At 47.9% G+C, this 27,013-nt stretch overlaps 1 protein-coding gene across 2 annotated transcripts; it reads right to left on the bottom strand.

The window, feature by feature from the left end:
• Window positions 1-1,526: 1,526 nt before the first annotated feature.
• On the bottom strand, window positions 1,527-21,809 carry SEC13 (SEC13 homolog, nuclear pore and COPII coat complex component). Of its 2 annotated transcripts, none has more exons than XM_055260564.2 (9): window positions 21,658-21,809; window positions 18,767-18,811; window positions 16,026-16,141; window positions 13,297-13,448; window positions 12,685-12,818; window positions 6,100-6,233; window positions 5,595-5,718; window positions 4,594-4,740; window positions 1,527-1,979 (listed from the first exon to the last, which is right to left on the bottom strand). In XM_055260564.2, exons 1-9 carry the CDS (start codon window positions 21,658-21,660, stop codon window positions 1,866-1,868), a joined length of 969 nt encoding a protein of 322 aa, XP_055116539.1. In that variant the 5' UTR covers window positions 21,661-21,809; the 3' UTR covers window positions 1,527-1,865. The 2 variants fall into 2 exon arrangements, with proteins under 2 accessions (XP_055116539.1, XP_063486485.1); XM_063630415.1 differs by lacking the exon at window positions 21,658-21,809 and adding an exon at window positions 19,828-19,998.
• Between the last annotated feature and the right edge of the window lie 5,204 nt (window positions 21,810-27,013).

Here is a 27,013-nt window from a genome sequence, read left to right as displayed (position 1 = left end):
TCTATGCCTTTTAAATTTCCCTTACTTTTATCTCATTTGGGCTTGACAACTGCCCTGCAAGTTTTACAGATAGTATTTCTATTTGACTAGGCTATTTTGTGGTAACAAATTTTGGGGTCTCCTCTTACCCCAGGAATGGTTAATGTGTTGCCACTCTAAGTATAAACAACTATTATGGTGCCAACTTCATTTAACCCCCAATTATCTTAACCGATCCTTGGTGGTAAAAAATAGAGCACACAGGGACCCATTAACCTACCACCAACCCAGAGTGACACGGGACTAGTTCCTTCTTGGTATTTTCTTGGTGACAGCAGCTGGCACCATAGGAAGCCCAGGCCCAGGCTTGAGGAGCACAGAGCGTACAGGGAGGCAGACGTGGATATGGTTCAAGGATTCAGTGTAGAACTCGACACTCAGTGGTGCACGTGAAGGTGCCTTCCTGGGCTTTGCTTTTCTGAGTAAGGGAAGGAAGGAAGCAGCCGTTTTCATGTTGGTCTCAGAAGGCTTGGGTTTTGTGGAGTGACTGGGAGGCTGACTGAGCCAGGCCATGGCCTCTCTATCTTCACCTTTAACCAAAGCAGTTTCACTTTTTTCTATGTTACATAGTATGAGCAAAGATTTTTTTTTTTTAAAGGGGGTTTTGCTGCTGAAAAAGGAGGGAAGGACAAGAAGTAGGCAGACTAGGGGTCCTGAGGTGAGTGGGCTGACCTTTTATCTGGACCTATGCACACAAAGGTTTGGTGTGAGAAACACCCTTGGATTACAGCTGAGGAGAGCCCCCCAGCTCCCACCCTGATTCTACAGTGGGGAGTAACTCTTGAGACGGGCCAGGCTCTGATGCTGGCTTTACGTTTGCACAGTCCTGGGCAGGGCTTCTACCTTATGAGCGCTTCCTCATCAGTGAACTGGGGACACCCACACAGGGTTCTTGTGTTGCTTAGTGAATGTGTGAAAGATCCATTGTAGGGTCTGGCTCACTGCAGGCTCAATGATGGCTATGGCGATTGTCAGGGTCACAGGGCCTCTGCTGAAAGGTGATACCTGGTTGAGGGTCAGTTAGGTCTCCCATCATGGGGCCCTCCTTTCCCTGACAGGGTCAATAAACTAAATGAATTGTGCCCACTTTCTGGGCCAGCATCTTAACTATTGGTGTTTGGTTAATACCACCTTGCATCTGCGTGGCATTTTGTGGGTCACCAGATGCACTAGCATGTTTGAGTCTTGCAGCCATCCTGGAGGGCAGACTGTATTAGTACCATTCTGCAGAAGAGGATGTGTACCGAGAGGGTAAGTAGCAGACCCAGGGCTACAGTCCTTGTCAGTCACCAAAGGCTGAGTCCAGTGTTCTGCATGGTGCTTTCAGTATAAACTGAATGCAGTGACAAGCCACCTTTGTGGGTGGGGTTGAGCCAGGCCATCACAGCCATGGCCTTTGTGAATGTTTGTTCTAGTGCATGGACTGACAAGAGTCAAACTGAGCTGGTGGGGTGGGGGGGGGGCGGTGGTTAGGATAACAGCAGGAATTATAAGCAATATGACTTTATTTAGTTACTTTGGAAACAAACCCCCCCCAAATAATGCCTGAACCCAAAGGTACATAAAAATGGCCCAAAATAGTTGTTTAAAATAGATTTGAACATCACTTGTAGTTTCTTCCTCATGAGTGCTTTCAGCTGGACAGCAGATTACAACGCATCTCCGATCGTGTTAAGGCAGATGATCAATCTGTGGCTGCATCTGTAACTCCTCCTGGGAAAATAATCCTGTTGGAGTTGGGGGCTCTTCCCAGTTGTTTGGTTAGTTGGCCTAGGAAGGGGCAGTCCTGGAGCTGGCGGGTGGGGAGCCAGGCCCCACCTGTCTTGTCACTGCTCGTTCTGCTGGCCCTCTGTGACTGACGCTGATACGGAGCCCTGGCCCTTGTTGACATCACTGATGCACACCCACTGCCCGTCAACCGACTCCTTCCACAGGGTCACCTGTAAGTAAGTCAGTGCACAACCAGATTATCCCGGGTCTGTGCCCTTCCCTCTGCTGTCCCCTAAATGTGAGCCTCATCCCCATCAAGAACCACTGCCCAGAGGCTTGTAGGTGAACACAGCATGTCCCTTCTCCACTGAAATCCCACCAAAAAGAGTCAGTCCAGGAATAAAAACTCGCAGAAAAAAAGGAGTAACAATAACAGCAGCTGTGGATGATGATGTCAACACAGGATACTGTTTTCACCAAACTGTGACAGAGCTACAGTGAGAGGATATGGGGTGGCAGGGAGCAGGGTTTGCAAAGTGTGGTCCCCAGAACAGAGCATTGGTCACCTGGGAGGCTTGCTACAACTGCAGATTCTTGGGGCCTGGAACAACTGACTAAGAAGCTCTGGGGGTGGGGCTGGCAATCTGTTTTTAACAGATTTAACAACACTGCAGTTTGAAAACTACTGTGGTAGAGGAAGGTAACAGTTCAATATGTTGTTACTACACTGAAGTAAACTGTATAAGAAATAGCTAAAAGCTGAAAAGGTTTGACCCTAGAGAGTGAAAATTAGGAGGCTGCATTAAAAAAAATCAATCTAGGCTGGGCATGGTGGCTCACACCTTAATCTCAGCACTTTGGGAGGCTGAGATGGGTGGATCACCTGAGGCCAGGAGTTCGAGACCAGCCTGAACTGGTGAAACCCCGTCTCTACTAAAAATACAAAAAAACTACCGGGCACCTGTAATCTCCCAGCTACTGGGGAGGCTGAGGTTGCAGTGAGCTGAGACCGCGCCACTGCACTCCAGCCTGGATGACAGAGTGAGACTCGATCTCAAAAAAAAAACCAAAAATCTAAAGCTATGTACATAGATTAAAAATGAAAATAACAATTTTGATTTTAAGAACTCTTGCTTTAGGGACAAAAACTATTCACTCAACACACTGCAGAATGCTCTGGGATTGAAAACATACTAAGTCCTTTAGGTAAGGGTGCTATGGAGACAGCAAAAGGAAACATGCTTATAAAGAAGGAAAGAGCAAGAAGCCTAAATGCATAGTGATGGGGACCCCAAAACATTGCATGCACAGCCAGGCACTTGCTTACAGCCTTGTAAAAATCACTGTGGGCCTGCTTGAGGCAATCTGTTTCCTTTGGTCAGTCCTGAGTGCCATTAACCTGGGTTCTAGTCCTAACTCTGGCACTCACTAGAAATATGGCTTTGAGAAGGAGCCTGCTAGATCCTTCTGGGACCACTGTAGATGAAAGGGACCCTCGGCCAGAAAAGCTGCCTGCAGAGGCTCTCAAGATCTGCACGCCCATGTTCACAGCCACACTATTCGCGATAGCTAAGAGGTGGCAACAGCCCAGGTGCCCTTTGGTGGAGGAGTAAGTGTAGAAACAGAGTGTGGGCTGTCTATACAATGCAACACTACTTAGCTTTACAAAGGAAGGAATTCTGACATGCTACATACAGCATGGAGGTACCTTAAGGGCATACTGCTAGTGACATAACTCAGTCGCAAAAGGACAAATACTGTATGATTCCGTTTAGATAGGTCCCTAGAGCAGTCAAATTCACATAGAAAGGAGAAGGGTGGCTGCCAGGGCTGGGGAGGGGCAATGGGGAAGGGAGTTATTTAATGGGTACAGAGTTTCAATTTTGCAGCTGAAAAAGAGTTCTGGAGACCAGCTGCTTCTCTGCCTTGCCTGTGTTGGTTGTGCCGTGAGCCACACAAATGAAAGGTAAGACATGGAGCCAAAGTGGCCACTGGGAAACAAACAGTAAAAGACCAACATAGGCAAGGGAGAGAAGCAGCAAGGGCTGGCAGGATCCAGACCAACTCACACTTCAGACGCAGAGCAGATGTGCCTGAAAACGCAGCACGGCCACTCCACGTGGAACTGACCCTGTGGCGTTAGAGATCCTCTGTCTTATAGGGGAATTCAGCTGGGCAGATGGCTATGGCTTGTTACTGCTTCCTTTCTGCGGGTAGCTTTTTTTCCTTCTAATTGTAAAATACATGTAACATAAAATGATCTTGGCCATTTTTAACTGCACAGTCCAGTTGTGTGAAGTACATTTGTATCCCTGTGCAGCTGGTCTCCAGAACTCTTTTCAGCTGCAAAATGCAAACTCTTTCAACGCACCCACTGTGTACCTACCTCTTACCAGCATAACAAGTATTCATAAACTCTACAGGTTTTTAAAAAGCCTTTTAAGTGTTATGGACAAAAAATCCCCAATCTTCTTGCTTTTGTTTATGGGTTCTTATACACTTGCTTTTTTGGCACAGCTAACTGAACATCACCATGAGGTGACCAAATGCTTAGTAGGGTGATGGGCCTGACTGGCTCTGCCACCTCATAGTTTTGGGACCCCCATGCAAGTCAAATCGCCTCTGTCAGCTTCTTTCCTCATCTGTGAAAGGGGGACGTGTTAATACTACCTCAGGGGCTGTGACATTAATGATGTAACTAAGAGGCACACTCAAAACGCAGTCCTGGCTAAGGCTCGTGCCCAGCCTGCAGTCAGACGGGAATGTCAAGTGCGCTCTCTAGTGGGCGGGGTGAAGACCAACAGGCCATGTCCACCATGCCACGGGGAATGGGTATGTATGTACCTTATTGTCTCCACCGGAGACAGCCAGGATGTTGGCTGTGATGGACCAGCTCACATGCCACACCACATCATTGAACTTGTGCAACAATTTAGGGGACCACGTATTGCTTGAGGCATCATCACAGGTCCAAATGAACACACGACCGTCCTAGGAAGAAACAGGATAGAGTCAGGTGGGGTCAAGACTCCTGCGTTTGTGATGTCCTCCTAATCTAGAGCCACGCGGCACCTCTCTGCAGGAACAGGGTGGGGGATTCAAAGGGGAGCCAAGGACCTCTGGGGCGTCCACAGCCTTGTTTCTGTCTCTTCACACTGGTTAAGAGTCTCCCGGATTCCTTTTCTCATCCGGGTTTCGGAGGTGGGCTCTGTCTGCATTGCTAACTCAGATTCTCTCTGGGGTTTTCCTCATGCCTGCCAAGTCACTTCCACTGGCCGTCTATACCTTCTCAACTGAATGGGCAGAGCTCTCCAAAAACCAAGCTCGGAGAATGAGAAGGCACAAGTAAAAAAGCACAAAAATCTCAAATTTAGAACCAAACCAAATAGGTTCCTATGATGTGAAAGACCTGGCTGGCTCCCTCTAGGGCGGTGGCACGTAACTAAAGGCTCACCCTTGGCCGTCCTTGCTGTCTGGAAAGGGTGGCTTGCTAGCTGAGCCTAGAATTCCCATCCCACCCCATCGTTGCTTTGGAACACTCGGAACTGCACCTGGGCACCTCGGCTCCCTAGTCTCACATGGGTCAGAAGGGAAAATTCATCCCAAATCTGCCTCCTTTTTGGTGCTGGTTCTGTTGTAGCTGTCTCATCTCGGCAGAGGCAGGCCACTTGTGGCTTCTGACCAAGACTTCCCCACACAATGACCTGACTCCCTGTGCTCTGGGCCAAAGGTGCCTGTTGCTCTCCCTTTACCCTCCCAGAGGACTTTCTGCTAAGGAGACTAAGAGCTGATGGGCGTAACTCGAGATTAAATGACAAGGGATACTCTCATGGCCCTGGGCTGACCTGGGAGCAGCTGGCGATGGTGCTGGTGGGCAGGCCAATGGAGGGGGCCCAGGCCACATCTCGAACCCAGTCACTGTGCGCTTCTAGCTTCTGCTCCTCCTTCCACTGGCCGTCCTCCTCCTCCCTAACAGTGGGGACAGAGAATCAGCAGGGGGCCTTTCCCACACCTCAACTCCTCCCCAACCTGACAGGCTCTGCCTGGGTTGAGGAAGCAATTCCATCTTTCTTCTTTCATTCATGGAGTTTGTGGCATTTTATTCCCTTCACCCCTCCAGAAAATGCTCTGCTTCCACAGCCAGAGAGTCAGCTCCAACAGTTGGGAATTAGGGGAACAGGAGTTGTGTTGTTTTTCAAGGATATCCTCCAACAGACTGAAAATAGTATTTTACTGGCAGGAGGGAGAAAGAAAGATGACCTTGTTTCTTGTGAATGTGGCTGAGTCATGGTGAGTAGGGTAAAGGGTAGAAGTGTCCCCTCAAAGAGAAGGCCACACATCCCTACTTACTTCCACAGCTTGATGAGGTTGTCACAGCCACCTGATGCAAACCTCTTGATATAACTGGGTTTCTGCCCCGATGGCTGGTCTATGAGGCTTCCAGGTACAACAGCAGGGGCCCAGCTGACGGCATTGCAGCCAATCTGTAAAGATGGGACACATGATGACTCTGCCTTGCAAGAGAACACTGCTTCTGCAGACCCAAGCCTGCTGTCCCTCTCCCCTCCGCTTCTTAGGGCTGGACTGTGTGTGAAGGCTGACATGAAGCACTTATCATATGGTCCACTGCTCAGAATTCTCCCTCAAGGATCCCAACAGTGTGTGCATTTTTCTGCAGTGTGTGCTAAAAGTAGAAATTAAGAACTCCCACAAATTTAAGAAACAGGACATTTTTTAAACACATGAAAGAATGGCACATTGGAGCTTTTTTTTTTTTTAAGAAAAATCTTTTGTTATAAAGTAATAGATCAAGAAACAAAAATTCTGCCACCTGCCTGAAAAGCCCTGTCATTATGCCCTTCCTAATCATAGCTCCCTCTTCCACTGTAAGTAACTACTGCCCTGACTTCTAACCCATTTTTCCCCCATTTTATCACCCAAATGTGCATCCCTAGATACTTATGGTTTAGTCTTGTCCATTAAACATTTTTTGGATGTTTTTTTACATCTCCTACTTTGCAGATTCCTCCTCTGATTTTTTTCCTTACAATTTTTCTGCTGAAGAGAGCCTAGTCTCTTGGTCTGGGTTTTGCTGCTTCATACGCAGTTCAATATGTTCCTCTGAATTCCTGAAAACTGTCAGCTGGAGCCAAGACTAGACAGACTCAGGTGTGATCCCTTTGGCAAGACTAGAGCTGGTGTGTTCTCTCATCAGGAGGCACGTTAGATTGTCTCTTATATTAACAGCTGTCAGTAACTCAGGTCTCTCTTAATTCACTGGGGCTTGCAAAATGGTGATACTCTTAATTCTATCCTTTCTTTGTCATTTATTCCATGGAATGCTCCAGATAGGGGCACTTCTCCTCATGAACTATTAGGTTACCCAGGGGCAGAGGTCTGATATGGTTTGGCTGTGTCCCTACTCAAATCTCATGTTGAATTCCCACGTGTTGTGGGAGGGACCCAGTAGGAGGTAATTGAATCACAGGGGCAAGTCTTTCCCATGCTGTTCTCATGATAGTGAATAAGTCTCGCTAGATCTGACGATTTTAAAAATGTGAGTTTTTCTGCACAAGCTCTCTCTTTTGCCTGCTGCCATCCATGTAAGATGTGACTTGCTCCTCTTTGCCTTCTGCCATGACTGTGAGGTTTCCCCAGCCATGTAGAACTGTGAGTTCTCCATCCTCTTTCCTTTATAAATTGCTCAGTCTCGGGTGTGTCTTTGCCAGCAGTGTGAAAACAGACTAATACAAGGTCAAAAAGGAAAGCCATCCAGGCTTGATTCTTTCTGAACTGGTTCTATCACTTTCCAAAGATGACTGATTCTCCTCTTTATTTATTATTAACAAATTTTTTTTTTTTTTAATTGAGACAGGGTCTCACTGTCACCCAGGCTGGAGTGCAGGCTGGTATGATCATGGTTCATTCACTGCAGCCTCAAACTTCGTAGGCTCAAGCGATCCTCCCACCTCAGACTCCCAAAGTACTGGGATTATAGGTGTGAGCCACTGCCTTTTTTTTGAGACAGAGTCTGGCTCTGTTGCCCAGGATGGAGTGCAGAGGTGCGATCTTGGCTCACTGCAACCTCCACCTCCCAGGTTCAAGTGATTCTCCTGCCTCAGCCTCCCGCGTAGCTGGGATTGCAGGTGTGTGCCACCATGCCTGCCTAATTTTTGTATTTTTAGTAGAGATGGGGTGTATTAGTCCATTTTCACACTGCTGATAAAGACATACCTGAGACTGGGCAGTTTACAAAAAAAAAAGAGAGGTTTAATGGACTTACAGCTCCACGTAGCTGGGGAGGCCTCACAATCATGGCAGAAGGCAAGGAGGAGCAAGTCACGTCTCACATGGATGGCAGCAAAAAGGGAGAGAGCCTGTGCAGGTGAACTCCTCCTCATAAAACCATCAGATCTTGTGAGACTTATTCACTATCAAGAGAACAGCATGGGAAAGACCTCCTCCCATGACTCAACTCCCACTGGGTACCCCCTACAATACATGGGCATTCAAAATGAGATCTAGGTAGGGATACAGCCAAACCACATCATGGGGTTTTGCCATGTTGGCCAGGCTGGTCTCGAACTCCTGAGCTCAGGTGATCCACCTGCCTCAGCCTTCCAAAGTGCTGGGATTACAGGTGTGAGCCACGGTGCCCACCCTGGGCCCAGCCTTTTAACCCTCATTTCGTCTTAGTTCTCTACAAGTAACTATATATTTACGCTGAAGTATTTGTAGTCATTTTTGTTGTGTGACTTGTATCCTCTAGTAGATTCCTCAGCAAGGGCTCCTAGAAACAATAATCCCTGAATTCTTGCATATTGATAATAGTTCATATCCTTTACACTCCAAAGCTAATTTTAAAAACAGCTTTGATATGGTATAATTGACATAAACTGCATATCAAGTGCATGATTTGGTGAATTTTGACAAAAATATACCCTGTAGGATCATCACATCACCTCAATCAAGATAAGGAACATGCCCATCATTCCCAAAAGTTTCCTCGGATCCCCTGGTAATCCATTTCCCTATCCTGCAGCCCCCAATCTTGGTGACCATGGGCCTACTCAGCTGCATTTCCTAGATATTACAGCAGTGGAATCACAGTGTGTCCTTTTTCTTCTTTTTTTCACTCAGCATAATTATTTTGAAATTTATTCTTCATCTTATTGTGTTAAGTCATTTCTTTTTATTGCTCGCAGTATTTCCAAAGTATGGATATATCCCAACTTATCATTTACCTGTTGATGGACATGTGGACTATTTCCAGTTTTTGGCTATTAAAGCTGCTATAACCTTTTGTGTATAAGTCTTTTTTCTGGTTATAAATCCTTGGCTCACACTTTCTTTCCTAGAGTATGTTAAACATGTTATTCTTTTTTCTTCTGCACCAATCCTTACTATTGAAAAGTCTGACAATAATCTAATTGTCTTTCCCCTTTAAGTCACAAGGTTCCTTTTCTCTAGAACCCCCCAAAATTTTCTTTAAAGTCTAATAATTTTACTAGAATTATATCTTTTGGTTGGTGATGCTGGGTTGAATTTTTTTTTTTTTAAGAGACAGGGTCTCACTATGTTGGCCAGGTTGGTCTTGAACTCCTGGCCTCAAACAATCCTCCCACCTTGATCTCCCAAAGTGCTAGGATTACAGGCTGAGCCATCACGCCTGGCCTTGATTTTTTTTTTTTTTTTTGAGACAGAGTCTTGCTTTGTCTTTGTCGCCCAGGCTGGAGTATAATGGTGTGATCTCGGCTCTCTGCAACCTCTGCCTCCCGGGTTCAAGCAATTCTCTTGCCTCAGCCTTCCAAGTAGCTGAGATTACAGGTGCGCGCCACCACATCCGGCTAATTTTTGTATTTTTAGTAGAGACAGGGTTTTGCCATATTGGTCAGGCTGGTCTTGAACTCCTGACTTCAGGTGATCCGCCCACCTCAGCCTCCCAAAGTGCTGAGATTACAGGCTGAGCCGCCGCGCCTGGCTGACATTGTTAAGTGTGGGGTATGATCTCTCAATCTGAAGTTTCAAATCTTTGTTTTTTAATTTTAAGAAAGTTTTCTGGATTACTTTTTGGAATTTGTTCTGTTTTCCTTTCCAGGGACTCCTGGTATTCATATGTCTGACCTTTCTGCCTGTCTTTACTTTTGCTCAAAACCTTTTTACCCTTTCACTTTTTTGCTCTTGAAATGTTTCCTTTTTCACACTGTTTATCCTTTTCAGGCAGGATCTGCTGTGTTCATCAACACTTGCATTTCGTCTTAGTCTTTACTTCTGAAATGATTTTTAATTCTAATTCTTTCCTGAGTTCTGTCACCTTATTTCTGATTTTTAAAAAGTTGATTTGGCCGGGCGCGGTGACTCACGCCTCTAATCCCAGCACTTTGGGAAGCCGAGGTGGGCGGATCACGAGGTCAGGAGATCGAGACCACGGTGAAACCCCGTCTCTACTAAAAATATAAAAAATTAGCCGGGCGTAGTGGCGGGCGCCTGTAGTCCCAGCTACTCGGGAGGCTGAGGCAGGAGAATGGTATGCACCCGGGAGGCGGAGCTTGCAGTGAGCCGAGATTGCGCTACTGCACTCCAGCCTGGGCGACAGAGCGAGACTCCGTCTCAAAAAAAAAAAAAAAAAGTTGATTTACACTATTCTGTCTTGTTTTGTATTGTTAGAATGTCACCTGGCTTGATTTGAAACAGCAGGTTACAGCTTGGCTCGGTTATGTGGGCGTGTCTTTCTAATATGCTCTCACTGTCCGCAGGGAGGTTATTTTGCATATTCTTGTTTCTTATATAACAACTTTGTATGCAATTTCACTTCAAATACTTTTCTGTTATTTTTAGGTGAGATGAGTTTTCCTGATAAGAAAGGCTCAGGAAAGTCTAAGCTCAGAATTCTCCCTCGTTTCTGTGTAGTGTTAAAAAACGTGGGAGATGGCTTTCAGGAGTTCTTGTCTTTGTTCCTCTTCCCCACATTGGTCTACATCTCATCCTTCCTTTCCTGTGTCCCTATCCAGCTCAACTGTGATTTCGTTTCCTGCAGTTCTTCCTCCTGAGGGGCCCTGTCCCAGAGGCTTGCTCTGGAGGATCACAGAGCTCAGATTTCTTCCCACCCCTTCAGCCTTTCTTACTGTGGGCCGCTTGCACTCACTCGGTGTTACAGAGTGCAAACTCCTCCCAGTCATTTCTCCAAAAGCCCCCAAAAGATGCTCACCATCATCTTTGATTAGCAAAATGCAAATAAAAATCACAATAAGGGCCAGGTGCGGTGGCTCACACCTGTAATCCCAGCACTTTGGGAGGCTGAGGTGGGCGGATCACTTGAGGCCAGGAGTTTGAGACCAACCTGGGCAACATGGTGAAACCCTGTCTCTACTAAAAATACAAAAATTAGCCGGGTGTTGTGGCATGTGCCTGTAATTCCAGCTGCTTAAGAGGCTGAGGCATGAGAATTGCTTGAACCTGGGAGGCAGGGGTTGCAGTGAGCCGAGATCACGTCACTGCACTGCAGCCTGGGTGACAGAGCAAGCCTCCGTCTCAAAAAAACAAAACAAAACAAACCCAAAAAATCACAGTAAGATACCACCTCACATTCACTAGGACAGCTGTAATCAAAATGGCAGACATGTGTTAGTGAGGATGTGGAGAAATTAGAACCCTCATACACTGCTGATGGGAATGTAAAAGGGTACAGTTACTTTGCAAAACAGTTTAGCAGTTCCTCAAAAAGTTAAACACAGAATTACTATATGATTCAGCAATTTCACACCTAGGTATAGACCCAAGAGTATTAAAAACATGTATTCATGCAAAAACTTATCTGCAAATGTTCATAGCATTATAATGAAATGAAATTGATGAAACTTGAACTCATTATGCTAAGTAGGAGAAGCCAGTCACAAAAGACCACAGACTGTCTCATTCTATGTACAACTGATCCTCAATTTCATTTCATTATAATGTTGACAAGATTAAAAAAAAAAAAAAAAAAAGCAACAACTCCCAGCAGGGGCCCCTGCCTGTGTGGAGTCCGCGTGTTCTCCCTGTGTCTGCTTGGGCTCTCTCCTGGTACTCTGGTTTCCTTTCACACTGTAAAGATGTGCATGTTCGCTTCACTGGTACGTCTGCATTGTCCCAGTGTGAGTGTGGGGGTGTGTGTGAGTGCTCCTCTGGTGGAATGGTATCCTGTCCAGGGCTGGCTTCTCCCTCATGCCCTAAGCTGCCAGGACAGGCTCCAGCCACCTGTGACCCTGAACTGGAATGAGTAGATTAGAAAAAGAATAGATACAAATTATTGTAGAATAAAAACTCATAAAGTATCCAATAATCATACAGATGCATGACAGCAAACAACATGGCACTAGTCATATGAGCCCCCCACACTGGTTATTGTTGGTTTTTGAACTGTGTGGTGGTAGGAGGTAGGACATTGATGTTTGCTTTGCAAACATTTATTCCTTGATTGAACCACCAACATCACGACCACTGTCACTCACTGATTCACCAAAAGTTGGGTAAAGAATGACCTTGTTTATGTTAATCTTTCTTAAATGTATGCATAGCTCACATACTTTTTAAAAGTTTTAATAACACCACTCCATTCTACAGGGTCCCAATGACTGCTGCAGGGCATGTCACCCGGAGGCAACCATAGCTAAGGTGGCAGTGAGCAGGCTGCTGCTGCACCAGCCCTCCCCTGCTTGGGAGCACGCAAGGAAGCAGTGCCAAGCCCTGCCTGGGCTGAATGAGGCTGGTGCAGCCTGGTCTGGCTTCAGAGCAAAGAGGCTCAAAGCTGCTCTAGAGCAATCATGTCTGGTTAGCTGACCACTCCCCGGCCCACTGTCCAGCGGGGACCCTCCCCTGCCACCCTCTAGGGGGTCTGCAGCAGACACAGGGCAAGGCAAGCGCTCTCGCTGCACGAAAGGCAGGGGGTGGACTCACGGTGTGAGCGTTGTTGATCTTCTTTACTTCCCATTGGCCTTCCCCGGTGTAAGTCAGCAAGGAGATGGCCCCATCTGAGCTCCCACAGGCCAGGATCAGGCCGTAGTCATGGGGGGCCCAGCACACCGAGTTCACTGCGGGAAGAGGGAGAGTGCAGTGAGCAAAGCAGGGAGACTGCGGCCCCAGGTCCCGCCTTCCACAGATTTACTGTTTTACTAAATTTCTACAACAAACAACCGTAGGAGTCACCAGGGGGAAGCTGTAACTTGGTCAACTGAGGACACCGAAAAAAACCCATCACCTACTAATACCACGATTTCATAACCTACAGTCTAACAAAAAAGTGGGTAGGACAACAATCTGAGAATGAAGCGTAGTCCTTAAAATGAATAATTCTGAAGAGAAACTCACCTGTCTTTTCTTATTTGCTTTGGACTGGCTTTAGGTCTTAGGGCCTTACTCAGCTGCGGACAGACTAGCAGAAAAGCCAACCAAAGCTCAAGGGACAGACAAGAGGCACCACAAGGGGCAGGGAGCCAGGGCTCCAGCTGGGACAGAGTCCTTTTTTACCCAGTGGTCCCCTCGCCCGCTCTGCTGCCATGCTCAGCGTACCTGAGGAGTCGTGTCCTGCATGCTCGTGGCTCTTCTCCCAGGTGCCGTTTTCCTCTCTCCAGATAATGACTTTCCGGTCATAGGAGCACGATGCCAGGATGTTGCCATACATGGGGTGAGCCCAGGCCACTTGCCACACAGGACCCTCATGACTACAAAGGGAGAGATAGGCCAGAGGAACCCACAGTGCCTCTGCAGGCACTACTTTGGACAGAACTAAATGGCTCCCTGCGACGATATATCAGGGCAGAATTGCTTAAGAACTTCAAAGGGAGAGCTATACAATGCCATTTCAAAAGGGGTGCTCAGTGGACAGTCAGGAGCCTGAGGTCCTAAGAGGTTAAGCAACCTAAGGTCACAGACCTTTGAGAGAGAGTTGAGCCTCTGGGTCAGCCTTCCTGTCTTGGCCAGGCAGGAGCCTCACTTGCCCAGACTGCAGCCAGCACTGTCTATATGTACTGTCTACAGCTTAGTCATTAATTGGTCCAGGGTTTCCAGCCACAAGTGCTCAGGAAATATTTGTAGACTGAATTGCTATTCATCCTTCCCGACGGTCAGCTTCCTGAGGAGGCATTATTGGTTTCATTTTGATGTTTTCCACTACTCTTTTAATTTGTTCGAAAGGCATGTCTTTCCCTTCTCTTCTGATCTTTATCCATTCACCTGATAACAGGTACTATCTGAGCACATACTCTGTGCCAGGCTTTGCACGGGGATCATTTTTCTGGCCCAGAGAAGGTTTTGCACCTTAGCACTCAAGAGGTAGAGTAGCATGGTAGAGTTAGTGGTTAGGAGACCCGACCCATTCTCCCATTCACTAGCTCTTGACTTTAGGCAAGGATATCTTTGTCTCTTTACCTGAAAATGGAGGCATCAATAAGAATTCTTTCATAAAGTTTGGAACAATGCTTGGTAGAAGGAAAGAAAAAAGCCACTCAATACCCATTAGCTATTAGTGCTGCTCCTGGTTTACTCCTTCACCGTGGGCTGCACACACTCAAGTCTCCTCCTCCGTCTGACTGGGACAACAGGACAGTCCCAGTCTCTACAAAGTCTCTTTTAATGAAACTGAGTAGACTCAATCTTCCAACAACTAGCACAGTTTTTACTAAGGGAAAAAAGAACGGGGTGGGAATTTTTTTTATCCCTCCAATATTTCACATCCTTTGAATGTAAGAAAAATAGCAGAAAGGACAGAGTCACAGCAAACATAACTGCCTTGGCCAACAAGCTGCACTGTGGCAGCTCTCTGCCTGCCTGGGGGGCTCCTGCATAGAGAAGCTTGATTTGGCTCCTTAGTCACTTGATCGTTTGACACTCAGACAGAGGGAACTTCTAGGCCCATTTCCCCAAATGGACACTGACTTAGTTTATGCTTTTTAATTCAGTTAACAAACACATGCTGAGCACCTACCCGTCATGGCTCTTAATCTTTTCTGTGCATTCTGGGGAAGGTTATGGACCCTCATCAGAATAATGTACAAAACACACAGAACTAGGCTTATAAAGAAAATTCAATTATAAATTATAGAGTAATCAACTTTTTTTTTTTTTTTCTTGAGAAGGGTTTCGCCTTGTCATCCAGGCTGCAGTGCAGTGGCACCATTGTGGCTCACTGCAGCCTCAAACTCCTAGGCTCAGGCCATCCTCCCACCTAAGCCTCCCAAAGTGTTAGGATTACAGGTGTGAGCCACCTTGCCCAGCTTGTTATCAAAATATTATAAAGCAATTTATGAGATAGTGATGCATGTACTTCGTTAACACTTCAAGCAACAAACCCTAGCGACAGGTCTAATAACCACTGTAATTTCAAAGTCGTGATGAGTACAAGTGATATTTTGAGGTAGCTAAGTAACCGTGATGTCTGTGACTTCTACTGGTGACAAAGTGACAGGCACTACAAATACTACTGAAGTTTCTGGCCTACATCCATAATTGAAGGAAATGCTAAATATCAGAGTCACTGAAAATGCATTTTTTTCCCCCTGTCCCAATTCATCAACCCCTGAACTCTATTCACAGAACCCTTGGAGATCCATGGCACCCAGACAAACCCACAAATATGTGAAAGGCAGTGAGCTGAGGGAAAGCAGTAGAGATGGGGCCATAAAAATGAGCCAGGACTTCCTCAAGAATCTCAGTAGGGAGCAGGGCAGGTCAAACATTTGTAAATAATCACTGAACACCTGCCACGGGTAAACAGACAGAACAATGGGATTTACAAAATGATAGCATTCTTGCATTATTCTTACGGTGATGCTTTTGTGATACTTCAGGTCATACTGGCTAAACTTGCACAAAATGGTACTGTTTACCACTTTTAAAAGTAGCAGTAGCTGCCTGCACTAAAGACTTACTGTGTCCTGGGCCCTGTGTCAGGGCCTTGCATGCACTAGCTGGATAGGAGGTAGCATTGGCCCAATTTTGAGGATGTGCAGATGAAGGCTCTGAGAGAGAAACTGACTCACTTGCCCAAGGTCTTCTAGTGGGTACATATAAAGTGGCAGAGCTGAGATTCACACCTGTATCCACCTGTGCCCTTAACAGCATCATCCCTGGGGACATCCGCTGAGGACAGCCAGGCTGGCTGGGATCCCAGCGTCCTCTCCGCTAAATGTGCTTTGGGGTTGCTCTGAATCTGGGCTTCCATGCCTTGCTCCCACGCTTGAAGCAGGGCCTGAGAACCCACACCATTCCTGGAGCCCTTCCCTGGGCTCGCTAGCACTTACCCCCTGAGGTCGGCGATAAGGATCTGCCCTCCATTGCGCACATCAAAGATTTTGACAGACCTGTCTGATGAGCAGGTTGCCAGGCGGGTGCCATAGTAGTCCATCTGGGCGTCATGCTGCAAAGGGAGGACAGCTTGGGAAGCCTGCAGGCTGGGTAGGTGGGTGGGTGGGGTGAGGGCCATCATCACACAGAGTCTAGTTTGGATCAGAATCTCCCTAAAATCAATCTAATCTCAAAGTATCATCACCCTCAGGCAGAAAGCTATCATGTGGACATTCTCACTTCACCAATGGGCAGTGTCTCTCTGAAATGGACAAAGCAAGCCATGCCCAGCTGGTGTCACAGACCCTTTACATACCTCAGGGAAGGGCCCTTCCATTCCTGTTCCGCAGGGTGGGTATGGGAGAAAAAAAGTTGGCCTAGCTGCCCTCTTCTTCCTCCATCCTCTCAGGCCTTACTCAGTTCTTAGGCTCTGTGGGCTAAGAACTGAGCTGGGTTCAGCTCAGCCCTAGCACCTGATGCTAATGCATGGGAGCAGGCCAAAGGAGTGGGCCTCTGACTGCCTGGAGTCCCCCGTCAGGTCTTCTGTGATGCTGCTCTGGCCTGGACACAGGGTTCCATTCAGATATTTGGGCTTTTTCCAGCCCTGGCCCTGGGTCTTTTGTGGACCTTTGTTTTGAGGTTTCTGCTTGACCTTACTAGTAATGTGCCCAGAGCTTCCCAGACTTTCCACTCAAGGAACACAATGCCTTCAGCGTCGCTGCTCTCACCACTTGTGAACCGAATTCCTTGATGCTGACTGAGCATGCAGAACTAGGCCTGGCCCCTCCCTGCAGATCCTTGTCCACAGGGTGATGGTCTCTGAGGCACCATGCCTCCTGCACCACTGAACACCCTGGTCCCTCCTGCTTGCTGGCCCTGCCTATTCCAATGGATGTCACTTTCCCCAGCTGTCCCACCCTGGGAGTTTCAGGACTATCAGCTGCACTCCCATGGCCACCAGGGGCAATTATGCCCATTCAAAGGCACTCATTCTGTCTGGCTCAGATGGAAATTCTCACCTCCCTACGCAAGGAGCACATCCTGATTTTTCTTTGGGAACTCCCTCCACTGTATCAGGCCTTGGTTTCTTGGAGGGCAGACAGTACAGGAGTGTTTCTGAAGCACTTCTCATGCTTCTCAGTGGAAGGAGGCAGGACATAGTACCTTCCAGATCTAAATCCTATCTCTTTAGTTTACCTGCTGTGCAAACTTTGAAAACACTTCATCTTCTTGAGCTTCAGTTTCCTTATCTTTATTATTTACCAACATCCTATGGGCCTTAGTTCCCTTATCTTTAAATAAGGCTAATGATAGCATCTGTCTCAAGGGTTGTTATGAAAGTTAAACAAGATATTGAATGAAAGGTACGGCCGGCCGGCGCAGTGGCTCACACCTGTAATCCCAGCACTTTGGGAAGAAGCTGAGGCGGGCGGATCACCTGAGGTCGGGAGTTCAAGACCAGCCTGACCAACATGGAGAAACCTTGTCTCTACTAAAAATACAAAATTAGCTGGGTGTGGTGGCGCACAGCTGTAATCCCAGCTACTCGGGAGTCTGGGGCAGGAGAACTGCTTGAACCTGGGAGGTGTAGGTTGCGGTGAGCTGAGATCGTGCCACTGCACGCCAGCCTGGGCAACGAGAGCGAAACTCCAACTCAAAAAAAAAAAAAAAAGAAAAGAAAAGTACTTAGCATGGGGCCTGACACACAGTGAGCATGCAAATGTTTGTCATTACTACTTGGCCTCATCTAGTTCTCAAACCAAACTCATACAAGTAGGTAGCATATCCATTATTTTTCCCATAAGTAAATTGAGGCTGGCTCAGAAAAGTTAAGATATTGGCTAGGGAGTCTCAGATTGGGTCTTCCTGCCCATGATGCCATGCTATCTCCAAGGAGACGTGGTCTTACAGCTAGACCACTCATGACTGAATTGAGAGAACATACACAACTCTGGGATCAGACAACCTCTCAGAAACCCAAAAGCAACTGTTGGTGGACAGGTTGTGAGGGCAAGAACCCTGACATGAAACGCTGTCAGCCAGCTGTCCTGGGTCTTGCTCAAAGGCTGCTTGGCCCTGAATGAAGCAGTCTGTGTTTTTCCTGCTGTAGACTTTAACCTCTGGACCTTCTCCTGCAGCCCTGTCCTCTTATACTGAGCCTTGTGTTTACCTCTCAGGAAATGCCCTGAGTACGGACTTCTGGTTCAAAGGGCCTTGTTTGGCCTATTGTCTTGGTGGTTTGACTGGGCTCTGCTTGGGGCTTTCACTGTGGTTGTCCTCTGCCTTTGTATTGAGTCATCTTTCTACACTCTCTTCTTTTCACCCCTGTTTTCAGTGGGGCTAAGAAGTGACAGCAGGAGGAAGACAGTGGGAAAACTATGTCAAACCTCTGTACCCACTCAGCCTTCATCCGAGAGGTTATTGTGTTGGCTGGAAGACTGACAGCCTAGAACTACAAATTATTCCCAGGTTCCTCCCAGCAGAGAGTGACCAGACTGCCACAGTCCTGACAGCTCAGAGGGCACTGCTGGGGAGCCTAGCCATACCCTGAGATTACAGGCTGATGGGCAACCACTGCAAAGCCACCCTGGATCCATGAATGATCAACAAAAAGGGGTAATGAAAACCCCAAATTGCTTCCCTCCCACAAAAATGCCCATGTCCACAGCCCTCCAGGGAGGGTGATATTAATACTTACAATCATGTCCTCATGGGAGGTATCCACAGTGTTAATTACTGACACCTAGAACCAAAGATATCACTGGTAAATTAACTCATGGCAGTTAGAATACAACCATCTCAAGTTCTTGACTGCATTTGTTTGTTCACTCATTCAGTAAGCATTAATTCTAAGTACCTACTTTTTGCCAAGCGCTGTGCCAGGAACTGGATATACAGACACAAGAGGAACTTTTTGCCCTTGAGAAGCTCGCGAATAATGCTAGTGTCACAAGATAAATTCTTTAATGGTGGTTTGCGTGTCCTGTAGGAGCCTGAGGGCTGGGGTGGTAGACATGAATTGAGCCTTAGATGATGGGTAGGAATTTGCAGGTGGCACAGGGGAAAATACCAGTCCAGGCAGCCAAGCAGAGGGAATACACGAGTAGAGACAAAGAGGTCTGAGAAAGCCTGATGTGTGTGGGGAAATGGCAAGCAGTCCTGGCTACCCTTAAGGGTGAGGAGAGACCCCAAGGGAGCTACAGCTGGTGTTCCTTTCCTAGATGACAGAGGCTCTGATGTTCCAGGCAGTTTATGCATAACAGGGTTGTTACTTCAGACTGGGGGACTTGATTCGAGTTTTTCCTGAGGCTGCTCCCTGGTCCATCACCTAGTGGGATCCAGGGTTGAACAGTTTGTAGGGCTGGAACATGGTGTCATGGTCATCACCCTCCTATCCACTCTTTGAGGTCCAGCTCAAAAGGGGCCACCCATCACCTTTCTTGAAGATTCTCAGATCCTCAAATGGCTGGACTCTCTTGCATATCTTCAGCAAGGAACACATACAACACTTTATGCTGTTTCTTCCTCCCCACTAGAAGGTGAGCTCCTTGGAGCCAGGGTCTGAGCCATCTGCAGTTTCAAATCCCCTCAAATCCAGCACAGTGCTTTGCAAATAGAAGGAACTCAGTGACTATTTGCTGAATAAGTAAATGAACAAAAGCTGTTATGTTTTTCTTTGCTCAACCACTATTCTCTTAAATTCTTGGGATAGAAAAGAGGACTTAAAAGAAGTTTCAGTGTGGAACAGGCATTTCTTACCATTTTCCCCATTTCATCTTTTCCAGCACAAGCCCTACAGGTATAAAGTTTGACTTGTGTTTTTAGAAAGGCAGACACTGGAAGAGGATGGCTGCAAAGCAGTTCAAGAGGTACACACCAAGTAAGCACAGGTTCTCTCATCAAATTCTAGACTCTAAAAATCAGGTCCCCGAAGTCTGCAAAGGCAAGTAAGGACAATAAGGAGTTTCCTCCATGTGCCGAGCTGTATAGGTTACAAAGTGCACGGGAAGGCGGGGAGGGCAGGGTACCAAGGGCACAGTCAATCAGAGATCTACGACAGACTAAGGAAATGAAGAAGCCCAGAGAAGAGAAAGCACTTGCCAAAGTCACAGAGCCAGTTCAAGGCAGAGCTGGGAAAAGAGCCCCATCTCCTAACCTTCTAACGCCCAGTCCACAAAACTTCACTCCACCAGGCTGCCTGTCTAGAATGTAAAGCAGTTGTTACACTGAGTTCTGTAAAGCTGCAGATAAGTAGATTCAGGAAGAAAGTTTACTGAGAGGTAGTTTCAACCAGGTTACCAAAGGACCTTAGAAATAATCAGCATTTAATTCTAACCACTCTCACCCACCAGTCACGGTTGATGAACCATGCTTCTGAATGAGAGAGAGAGAGAGAGAACGGGGGAAGGAAAGAGGGAGGGGGAGAGAATAGGATGGAAGGAGGGAGGAAGGAGGGAGGAAGGGCGGGAGAGAAAGGGAGAGGGAGAGGAAGGGGGGAGGGAGAGGGAGCGGGGAGAGAGGGAGGGTGGGGAAAGAGAGAGAGAGAAGAGAGGAAGGGGGAGAGAGAGAAAGAGAGAACTTCTTGGAGTACTTCTTCCCAGGGACCTGGTATTATCTGGTCCTTGTTAACACCTGCACTCAAAATAATTCACCTCTTTGAAATCAGATAATGAGTTAAAAATTCATTTAGGATGAGCTGAATGTCAGAGCATAAGAGCCTCAACTCTAACCTGCAGTGGAAGAGCCAGAGGTGAGTGGTTTACACCTAACCCTCTGCAGAACAAGAACACAGTGTTCTGATTTCTAGGTTCCTGCAGGTTCCCTCAAACCTGCTGCTGAGGCACACCCATGTTTCTAAAAGAATGCATGTACTAGATATTCCAGGCTCAGCCCAGATACTTCCGTTCTTTAGTTCTCATTCAGTCATTCATTCACTCAAGGAGTAAGTGTGGAGTGAATGTACACTGCAGATGCCACAGAGACTTAAAAAACCCTGAGCCCCTGCCTTCGGAGGGTCGTTCAGGCCATTTTTACGTTTCCCGAGGTGCCCATCCCACCTGGGGGCCCTACCCCGAGCAACAGTTCAATCATCTCTGCTGGGAGATGTAGTAGGCGGCAGAAAGGAATGGTTAGGAGGGTTCAAATCTAGGCTCTACCACTTAAGCAGCTGTGCAAGAGGCTCCACGTCTCCGAACCTTAAGTGTCCTCATCTGTAAAGTGTTGAGAAGAATAGCACCTTCTTCACAAGGCTGTTAGCAGGCTGAGATTACGAACAATGCTGAGGGCTCGGTATACAGTAGCTCCTCTGCTGTTCCTCGTTTTGTTTTCAATTGTTGACCGAGGAGAAGGGGGACTGGCAGGAGACGCGGCAGCGACGCGCCCCGCAGTCAGGGAGGTTCCTCGGCCTCACCTCTGGACTCCCCTCGGAATGGTCCGCAAGGACGGGGCCAGAGCCCCCCAAATCTCTAAGCGGTGGAGGGGAGCTGAACGGCTCCAGCCTGGGATTTGGGACTCAGCACGGCCGAGGAACCCGTGAGGGCCGCGACCGTGGCCTTCACCCTGCTCGGCCTCCTCAGTGCCAACACTCACCATGATTGCGGCTGTGGCTGCTCCGGGTCTCGGACGTGGCAGCTCCCGGCGGCGCCTCGGAACAACTCACTTCCGGCGCCGGCCCGGCGGGCCGTGGCGTAGGAGCCTCCGGGCAGCAACGCGCTCGGCTCGCACAACAGTTCCGCGCCTTCCAGAGGGCGCGCCCCGCCCTCCCGTGGCCCAGCCCCTATCCTCCAGTGACGCACGAGACCAGAGGGCTGGGGCCCTGGTTGCCGCAGTGACCCTGATCCGAGGGGCTTTGGAATCTGAAGCTCTGGTGGGTCTACTCTCCCGACCAAGTCTGCCCTTTTCCTGAGATCCATAAATTAAAGAAAGGATTAATATAACTATCGGCCGGGCGCGGTGGCTCATGCCTGTAATCCCAGAACTTTGGGAGGCCAAGCGGGGGGCGCGGATCACCTGAGGTCAGGAGTTCGAGACCAGCCTGACCAACATGGTGAAACCCCGTCTCTACTAAAAATACAAAAATTAGCCGGGCATAGTGGCGCGCGCCTGTAGTCGCAGCTACAGGCTGGGATTCCCTCGGGAGGCTGAGGCAGGAGAATCCCTGGAACCCGGGAGGCGGAGGTTGCAGTGAGCCGTGACTGCACCATTGCATTCCAGCCTGGGCAACAGAGAGACACTCTTGGAAAAACAAAACAAAACAAAACAAAAAAACTATCATCTATCTATCATCTATCTGTCTGTCTATCATCTATCTATCTATCTATCTATCTATCTATCTATCTATCTATCTATCATCTATCTAATCTACAGCTTCACCCGCCTCGCTACGGCTCTGGGTGCGACTGGTCTTATGATGAATGTTGTAGGATGAGTGATGTCTTGGGAGTAAGTAGACTGTCCTAGTGCTTCCTTGCTGTAGTCTCCCTCTCAGGACCCAAGGACTGGGACCAGGGCAGAGGAGGCCAGGGAATGCCCCTCACCAGAGGCTGGGACCTCTCGCCCTGCCATCCCTAACCCCTATATAGGACTGCCCCTTCCAAACCGATCCCCTGGGGTCCTGAGTAAGTCCCATCAAGGGGATCCCCCTAGGCAATGAAGGATCTCAGCCAGGCTCCTGCAGCTAGAGCCCCAGACCTAATCCTCAGGGTCCCCAAGCCCAGGTCTCTGGCTTCGCAAGGTGGGGCAGCTGAAGGCTCCCCACAAGCGCAGTGAGAATGCCACACTGGAGGACAGAGCCTGGGCTCCCCGCCTCAGCCACGTATGGTCTAGCCCTGGGCCCCTTATGACATTAAGGAGGCAGATGAGCTGGGGGAGGCCTTGGCTCCCCATGGGTAAGTCACAGTCCTTCAGTTTCCTCTGCTGAAACTGGGAGTAAGGACCCTAGCTGGAGCTGGTCACTGCTTGAAGGAAGATATTAAGGCTCAGAGAGTGTGATAGACCCAGACTGTCAAGGAGCTTTAAAGAGGAGGCCAGGGGAGTAGGGTGTTAGAATTAAGGGCCAGGCCTCTGGGCAACTCTTCTACCCCACTGCAGCTTTCAAGATTTTTTTATTGCCCTCTAGTGGAGAAATTGTTGCAGGGGTGTGAGGGGGTGGTAGTTAGGTTAGAGCAGGGAACAAAGGCAGGTTCCGGGGGGATCTCTTGGATCTCCTGTTTTTTTTTTTTTTTTTTTTTTGAGATGGACTCTAGCTCTGTTGCCCAGGCTGGAGTCCAGTGGTATGATCTTGGCTCACTGCAACCTCTACCCACCGGGTTCAAGCAATTCTCCTGCCTCAACCTCCTGAGTAGCTGGGATTACAGGCATGTGCCACCATGCCTGGCTAATTTTTGTATTTTTAGTAGTTTCACCATGTTGGCCAGGCTGGTCTCAAACTCCTGACCTCTGATGATCTACCCGCCTCGGCCTCTCAAAGTGCTGGGATTACAGGTGTCAGCCGCTGCGCCCTGCCAGATCTCCTGTTCTTCAAGGAACAGGCTCTGGCCTTAGATCTATAGCTGCACCACTGACTTTTTAGGTGATAAGGTCAAGTCACTTTTCTCTGAGCCTCACTTTCTTTGAGTGGAAAATGAGGACAAGGGCATATTAGATGTAAATATAATACATGAGGCATAATTGTGATTAAAAGAATTTCCTTGTGTAGACACTGATGTTGAAGAGATTGGGGATTTGTGACAAGCAACAGAACTGTATCTTATTCATTAAGGCATTTGCTGTAAGGTATTTGGCCCATAAGGTGCTGTAATATGGAGGTTTAGAGTGCAGATGCTGGCATCAAGACTGCTAGGTATCAGTGCTGGATCTCCTGCTTACCAGGTGGGAATACTCTTCACCTCTTTGAGCTGCTGTCTCCTGCCCTTTTGAGTGAGAATTATGATAATACCTCCTCTGAAGGTTGATATTGGGATTAAATGAACCCTTGGATATGAAACTGCGTTTGGAAGTTGGATGGGCCTATGGCACTTGATTTGGGGATCAGTTCAACCTAAGAAAAGCTGTGATTGTGTGTGAGTGCGTGTGTGTGTGTGTAACTCTCAACCCTTGGGCCAACCTTAGGGATTACTTCTTGGTCTGGGCATATTCTCTTTCTCTGCCAATGTTCAGCAGAGGTTTGTGAAGTCCAGACTCCTCAGGTGCCAGGCTTCCCTCTGCCTTACCCCTCTCCCCAGTAGGGGGTGCCACCTAGATCCAGTGTCTGTATTCCCCATCTCCTCCCTCTGGTTAATCCAGACCCCAAATCAGGCTAACTTTCCCTGATTTTTGCCCCCCCACCCCTTGTCCCTAAACCTCCTCCTCTTCCTCCTGAGGCCCCGTTCCCCAGTCTTTTTCTATGAGACGGTCAACCATTCCTCATAGGTTAATGGCTCATGGCAGGGTAAGCCTGTCTCCCTCAAATGGTGAGTGTTCAAAAGGTGTGATCTAGTGGAAGGAGAGAGACTGCCCGCTGAGCTGTGGGCCCTTGGGCAAAGTGCGTTTCCCTCCCAGGGACTCAGTTTCCCCCTGAGTTCAACTCCACGAAGGGTGGGGACCCAACTGTCCTTCAGAAAAAGGCCTTGTGATGTGTACCGTGTCTGCATTTCCACGTGTGCATTTATTGTTATTGCTCAGTATAGTGTTGAAAAGGCAGACAAATCCCATTAATTACAAAGAGCACAAGCCAAAGATACAGAGAAATAAAGAGTGTACAATAAGAGCACAGTCACTTCCCAGCCCCGATTGTCCCAGAGCCCCCCAGAGCCCGGGCAGCTTATGGAAGCTGGAGGCGGCACCATTCCCTCGCTACTCTATTATAAAATATGTGCACACAAGAGTTAGCAAAGTGTGGTGACCCCCGAGAGGAAAGGTCCAGGAGGGAGAGCACCACAGGCATTACAAAACAGACTTAGGGGGCTGAGAAGGGCAGTCCCAAAGCAGCCTCCAATATCGTTTTCAGTGGAGGGGGTGATGGCTGCTGCCTGGGGCTGGGGACCCTCCTCCCCCACCTGGGTTGGTATGATCTCTACATTAAAATCAGGAGAGCTTGGTTTGGAACTTTGAAAAGGCTTGGGGACTTCCTGCTATTGTCTGACTTCCCTCCTGGCTCTGGAAGGCCTAAAAGCCTTCAAGAAATGCTCCTCCCTACAAGAGCCTTTAATGGTGGGATTTTGGACACAATGGCAGGAAAGAGATTTGGGTGGGAGGCTTGTCAGAGTGCACCAGGTAGGCAGCCTCCTGTAGGTAGCGCAAGAGTGGGCTAGGGGAGTGAGGATTCTGAGAAGGCCCAGGCAAGAACTGCCTGGAGACTCCAAATTAAAGAGCAAGAAACTATCCCCCCAAAATAAAACAAGAACAACAAAAAACCAGTTCAGGAAAGGGAGACAGGAATAAAGGTTTCTCCATGATGAGAATTAGAAGTGCCAACAACTGGGCCATACATTCTTTCCCAGCTCCAGGCCTAGGAGAGACTCCTCTTTCTCATCTGGACCAGGGACAGATGGTGGGGCCACCCCAACACAACCAAGGTGGGTGACTTTGGTTCCCAAGCTGGAATTGAGTGGGGGCCTGGTGGCCTCTCATGACAACTCCTGGGCTTAGGGGGCAGGTGAAATGATGGGAGGAATAGCAGGCTTCCCTCAAGATCAGGATGCCCTTTTTGTCCCTCTTTATAGAACATAGTCTATTTCACAGCCCTGAGTGGACAGTAATTACAATGGGGGGAAGATGATGGCACAGGGAATGACAGGGCCCAGAATGTGGGGGTGGGAATGGGACAGGTGGTGGAGGACTGGGCGCAATTTAAAGTTTATGTGGAGGAATAGATGTGAAAGAATAACTAGGAAATTTTGTAAAAGAAGAGTGAAGGGACTCATCCCACCACATAATAAGACATTAGAAATTGACAATAGTTAAAATTGTATGGCTGGTGCCAGATGAGACACCCAAGTGAGGGAAGAGAAGAGAAGTTCCAGAAATAGATCGAAGTCTATATAAGACATCAGTGTGTGGTGAAGGTGGCATTTCAACATGGTTGGGGAAAAGAGTGGCTTCCAATAACTGGAAGACCCAGGACAAGACAGGTTCAGAGTCCTTGAGCCAGTGCAGTCATTTTAATTGGTCCAGTCTCAGAAATAGGACTGCCTCCCTCTTGTCATCTCTATGCTATGGTTGGGACAAGGGGACAAGGGGCCATGGTGAGGGGTTGGCGGGAGCAATGGAGGCTGCTCCTGAGTTAAAGAAAGCTCCGCCTGAGTTGCAACAAGGAAACTCCTCAGAGGTCTCCCTGCTCACCTCCAAAGATGAGTGATTCTACAGCGCCAGGAGTCACTGAACGGGCTCCCTGCCCTTCCCTCATCTGTTGAGGGGGAGACAAGTTGGTGAGCTTAGCTCTCAGAACCAAATCTGCCACCTACTCCTGGAGCCCTTGTCTAGAGGGCAGAAAAGAAGCTATGTGGATGATGCAGTCCCAAACTAGAAAAAAAGTATACATTACAGATATATTTACTATGTTCTGTTTGATGTTGTTTTTTGCCTTTTTTTTTAAACCACAGACATTTCAGAACCACACTGCACGAGTCAGAAGAGCCAGCGATTGAAAGCATAACCATTGCATAGTATTAAATGAACAGAGATGGTGAGTTCTTTATTTACAATTATTGTCTAGATAAAAAAATTCATAAAAACAGATGAATGGTCATAAATTATTTACCCCCTAATGGAGTGAACTGCCAAACGTACCCCATGCTGCTAGATATAGGACGCAGAGTGCAAGCTTTATGTACTACAGTGAGTTTTGACAAACCAACCATTTCGTGTGTGTGTGTATGTGTGCAAGTGTGAGAGTGAGGGGGTGCATGTGTGCAAGCATCCTTCATTCCTGACAAGAGAAGACCAACGCTAATGTTAGCAATCTTCC

The sequence above is a fragment of the Symphalangus syndactylus genome, chromosome 21 (genome assembly GCF_028878055.3).
Source record: "Symphalangus syndactylus isolate Jambi chromosome 21, NHGRI_mSymSyn1-v2.1_pri, whole genome shotgun sequence".
Taxonomy (NCBI): Eukaryota; Metazoa; Chordata; class Mammalia; order Primates; family Hylobatidae; genus Symphalangus; species Symphalangus syndactylus.
This window is presented reverse-complemented; position numbering and strand designations above follow the sequence as displayed.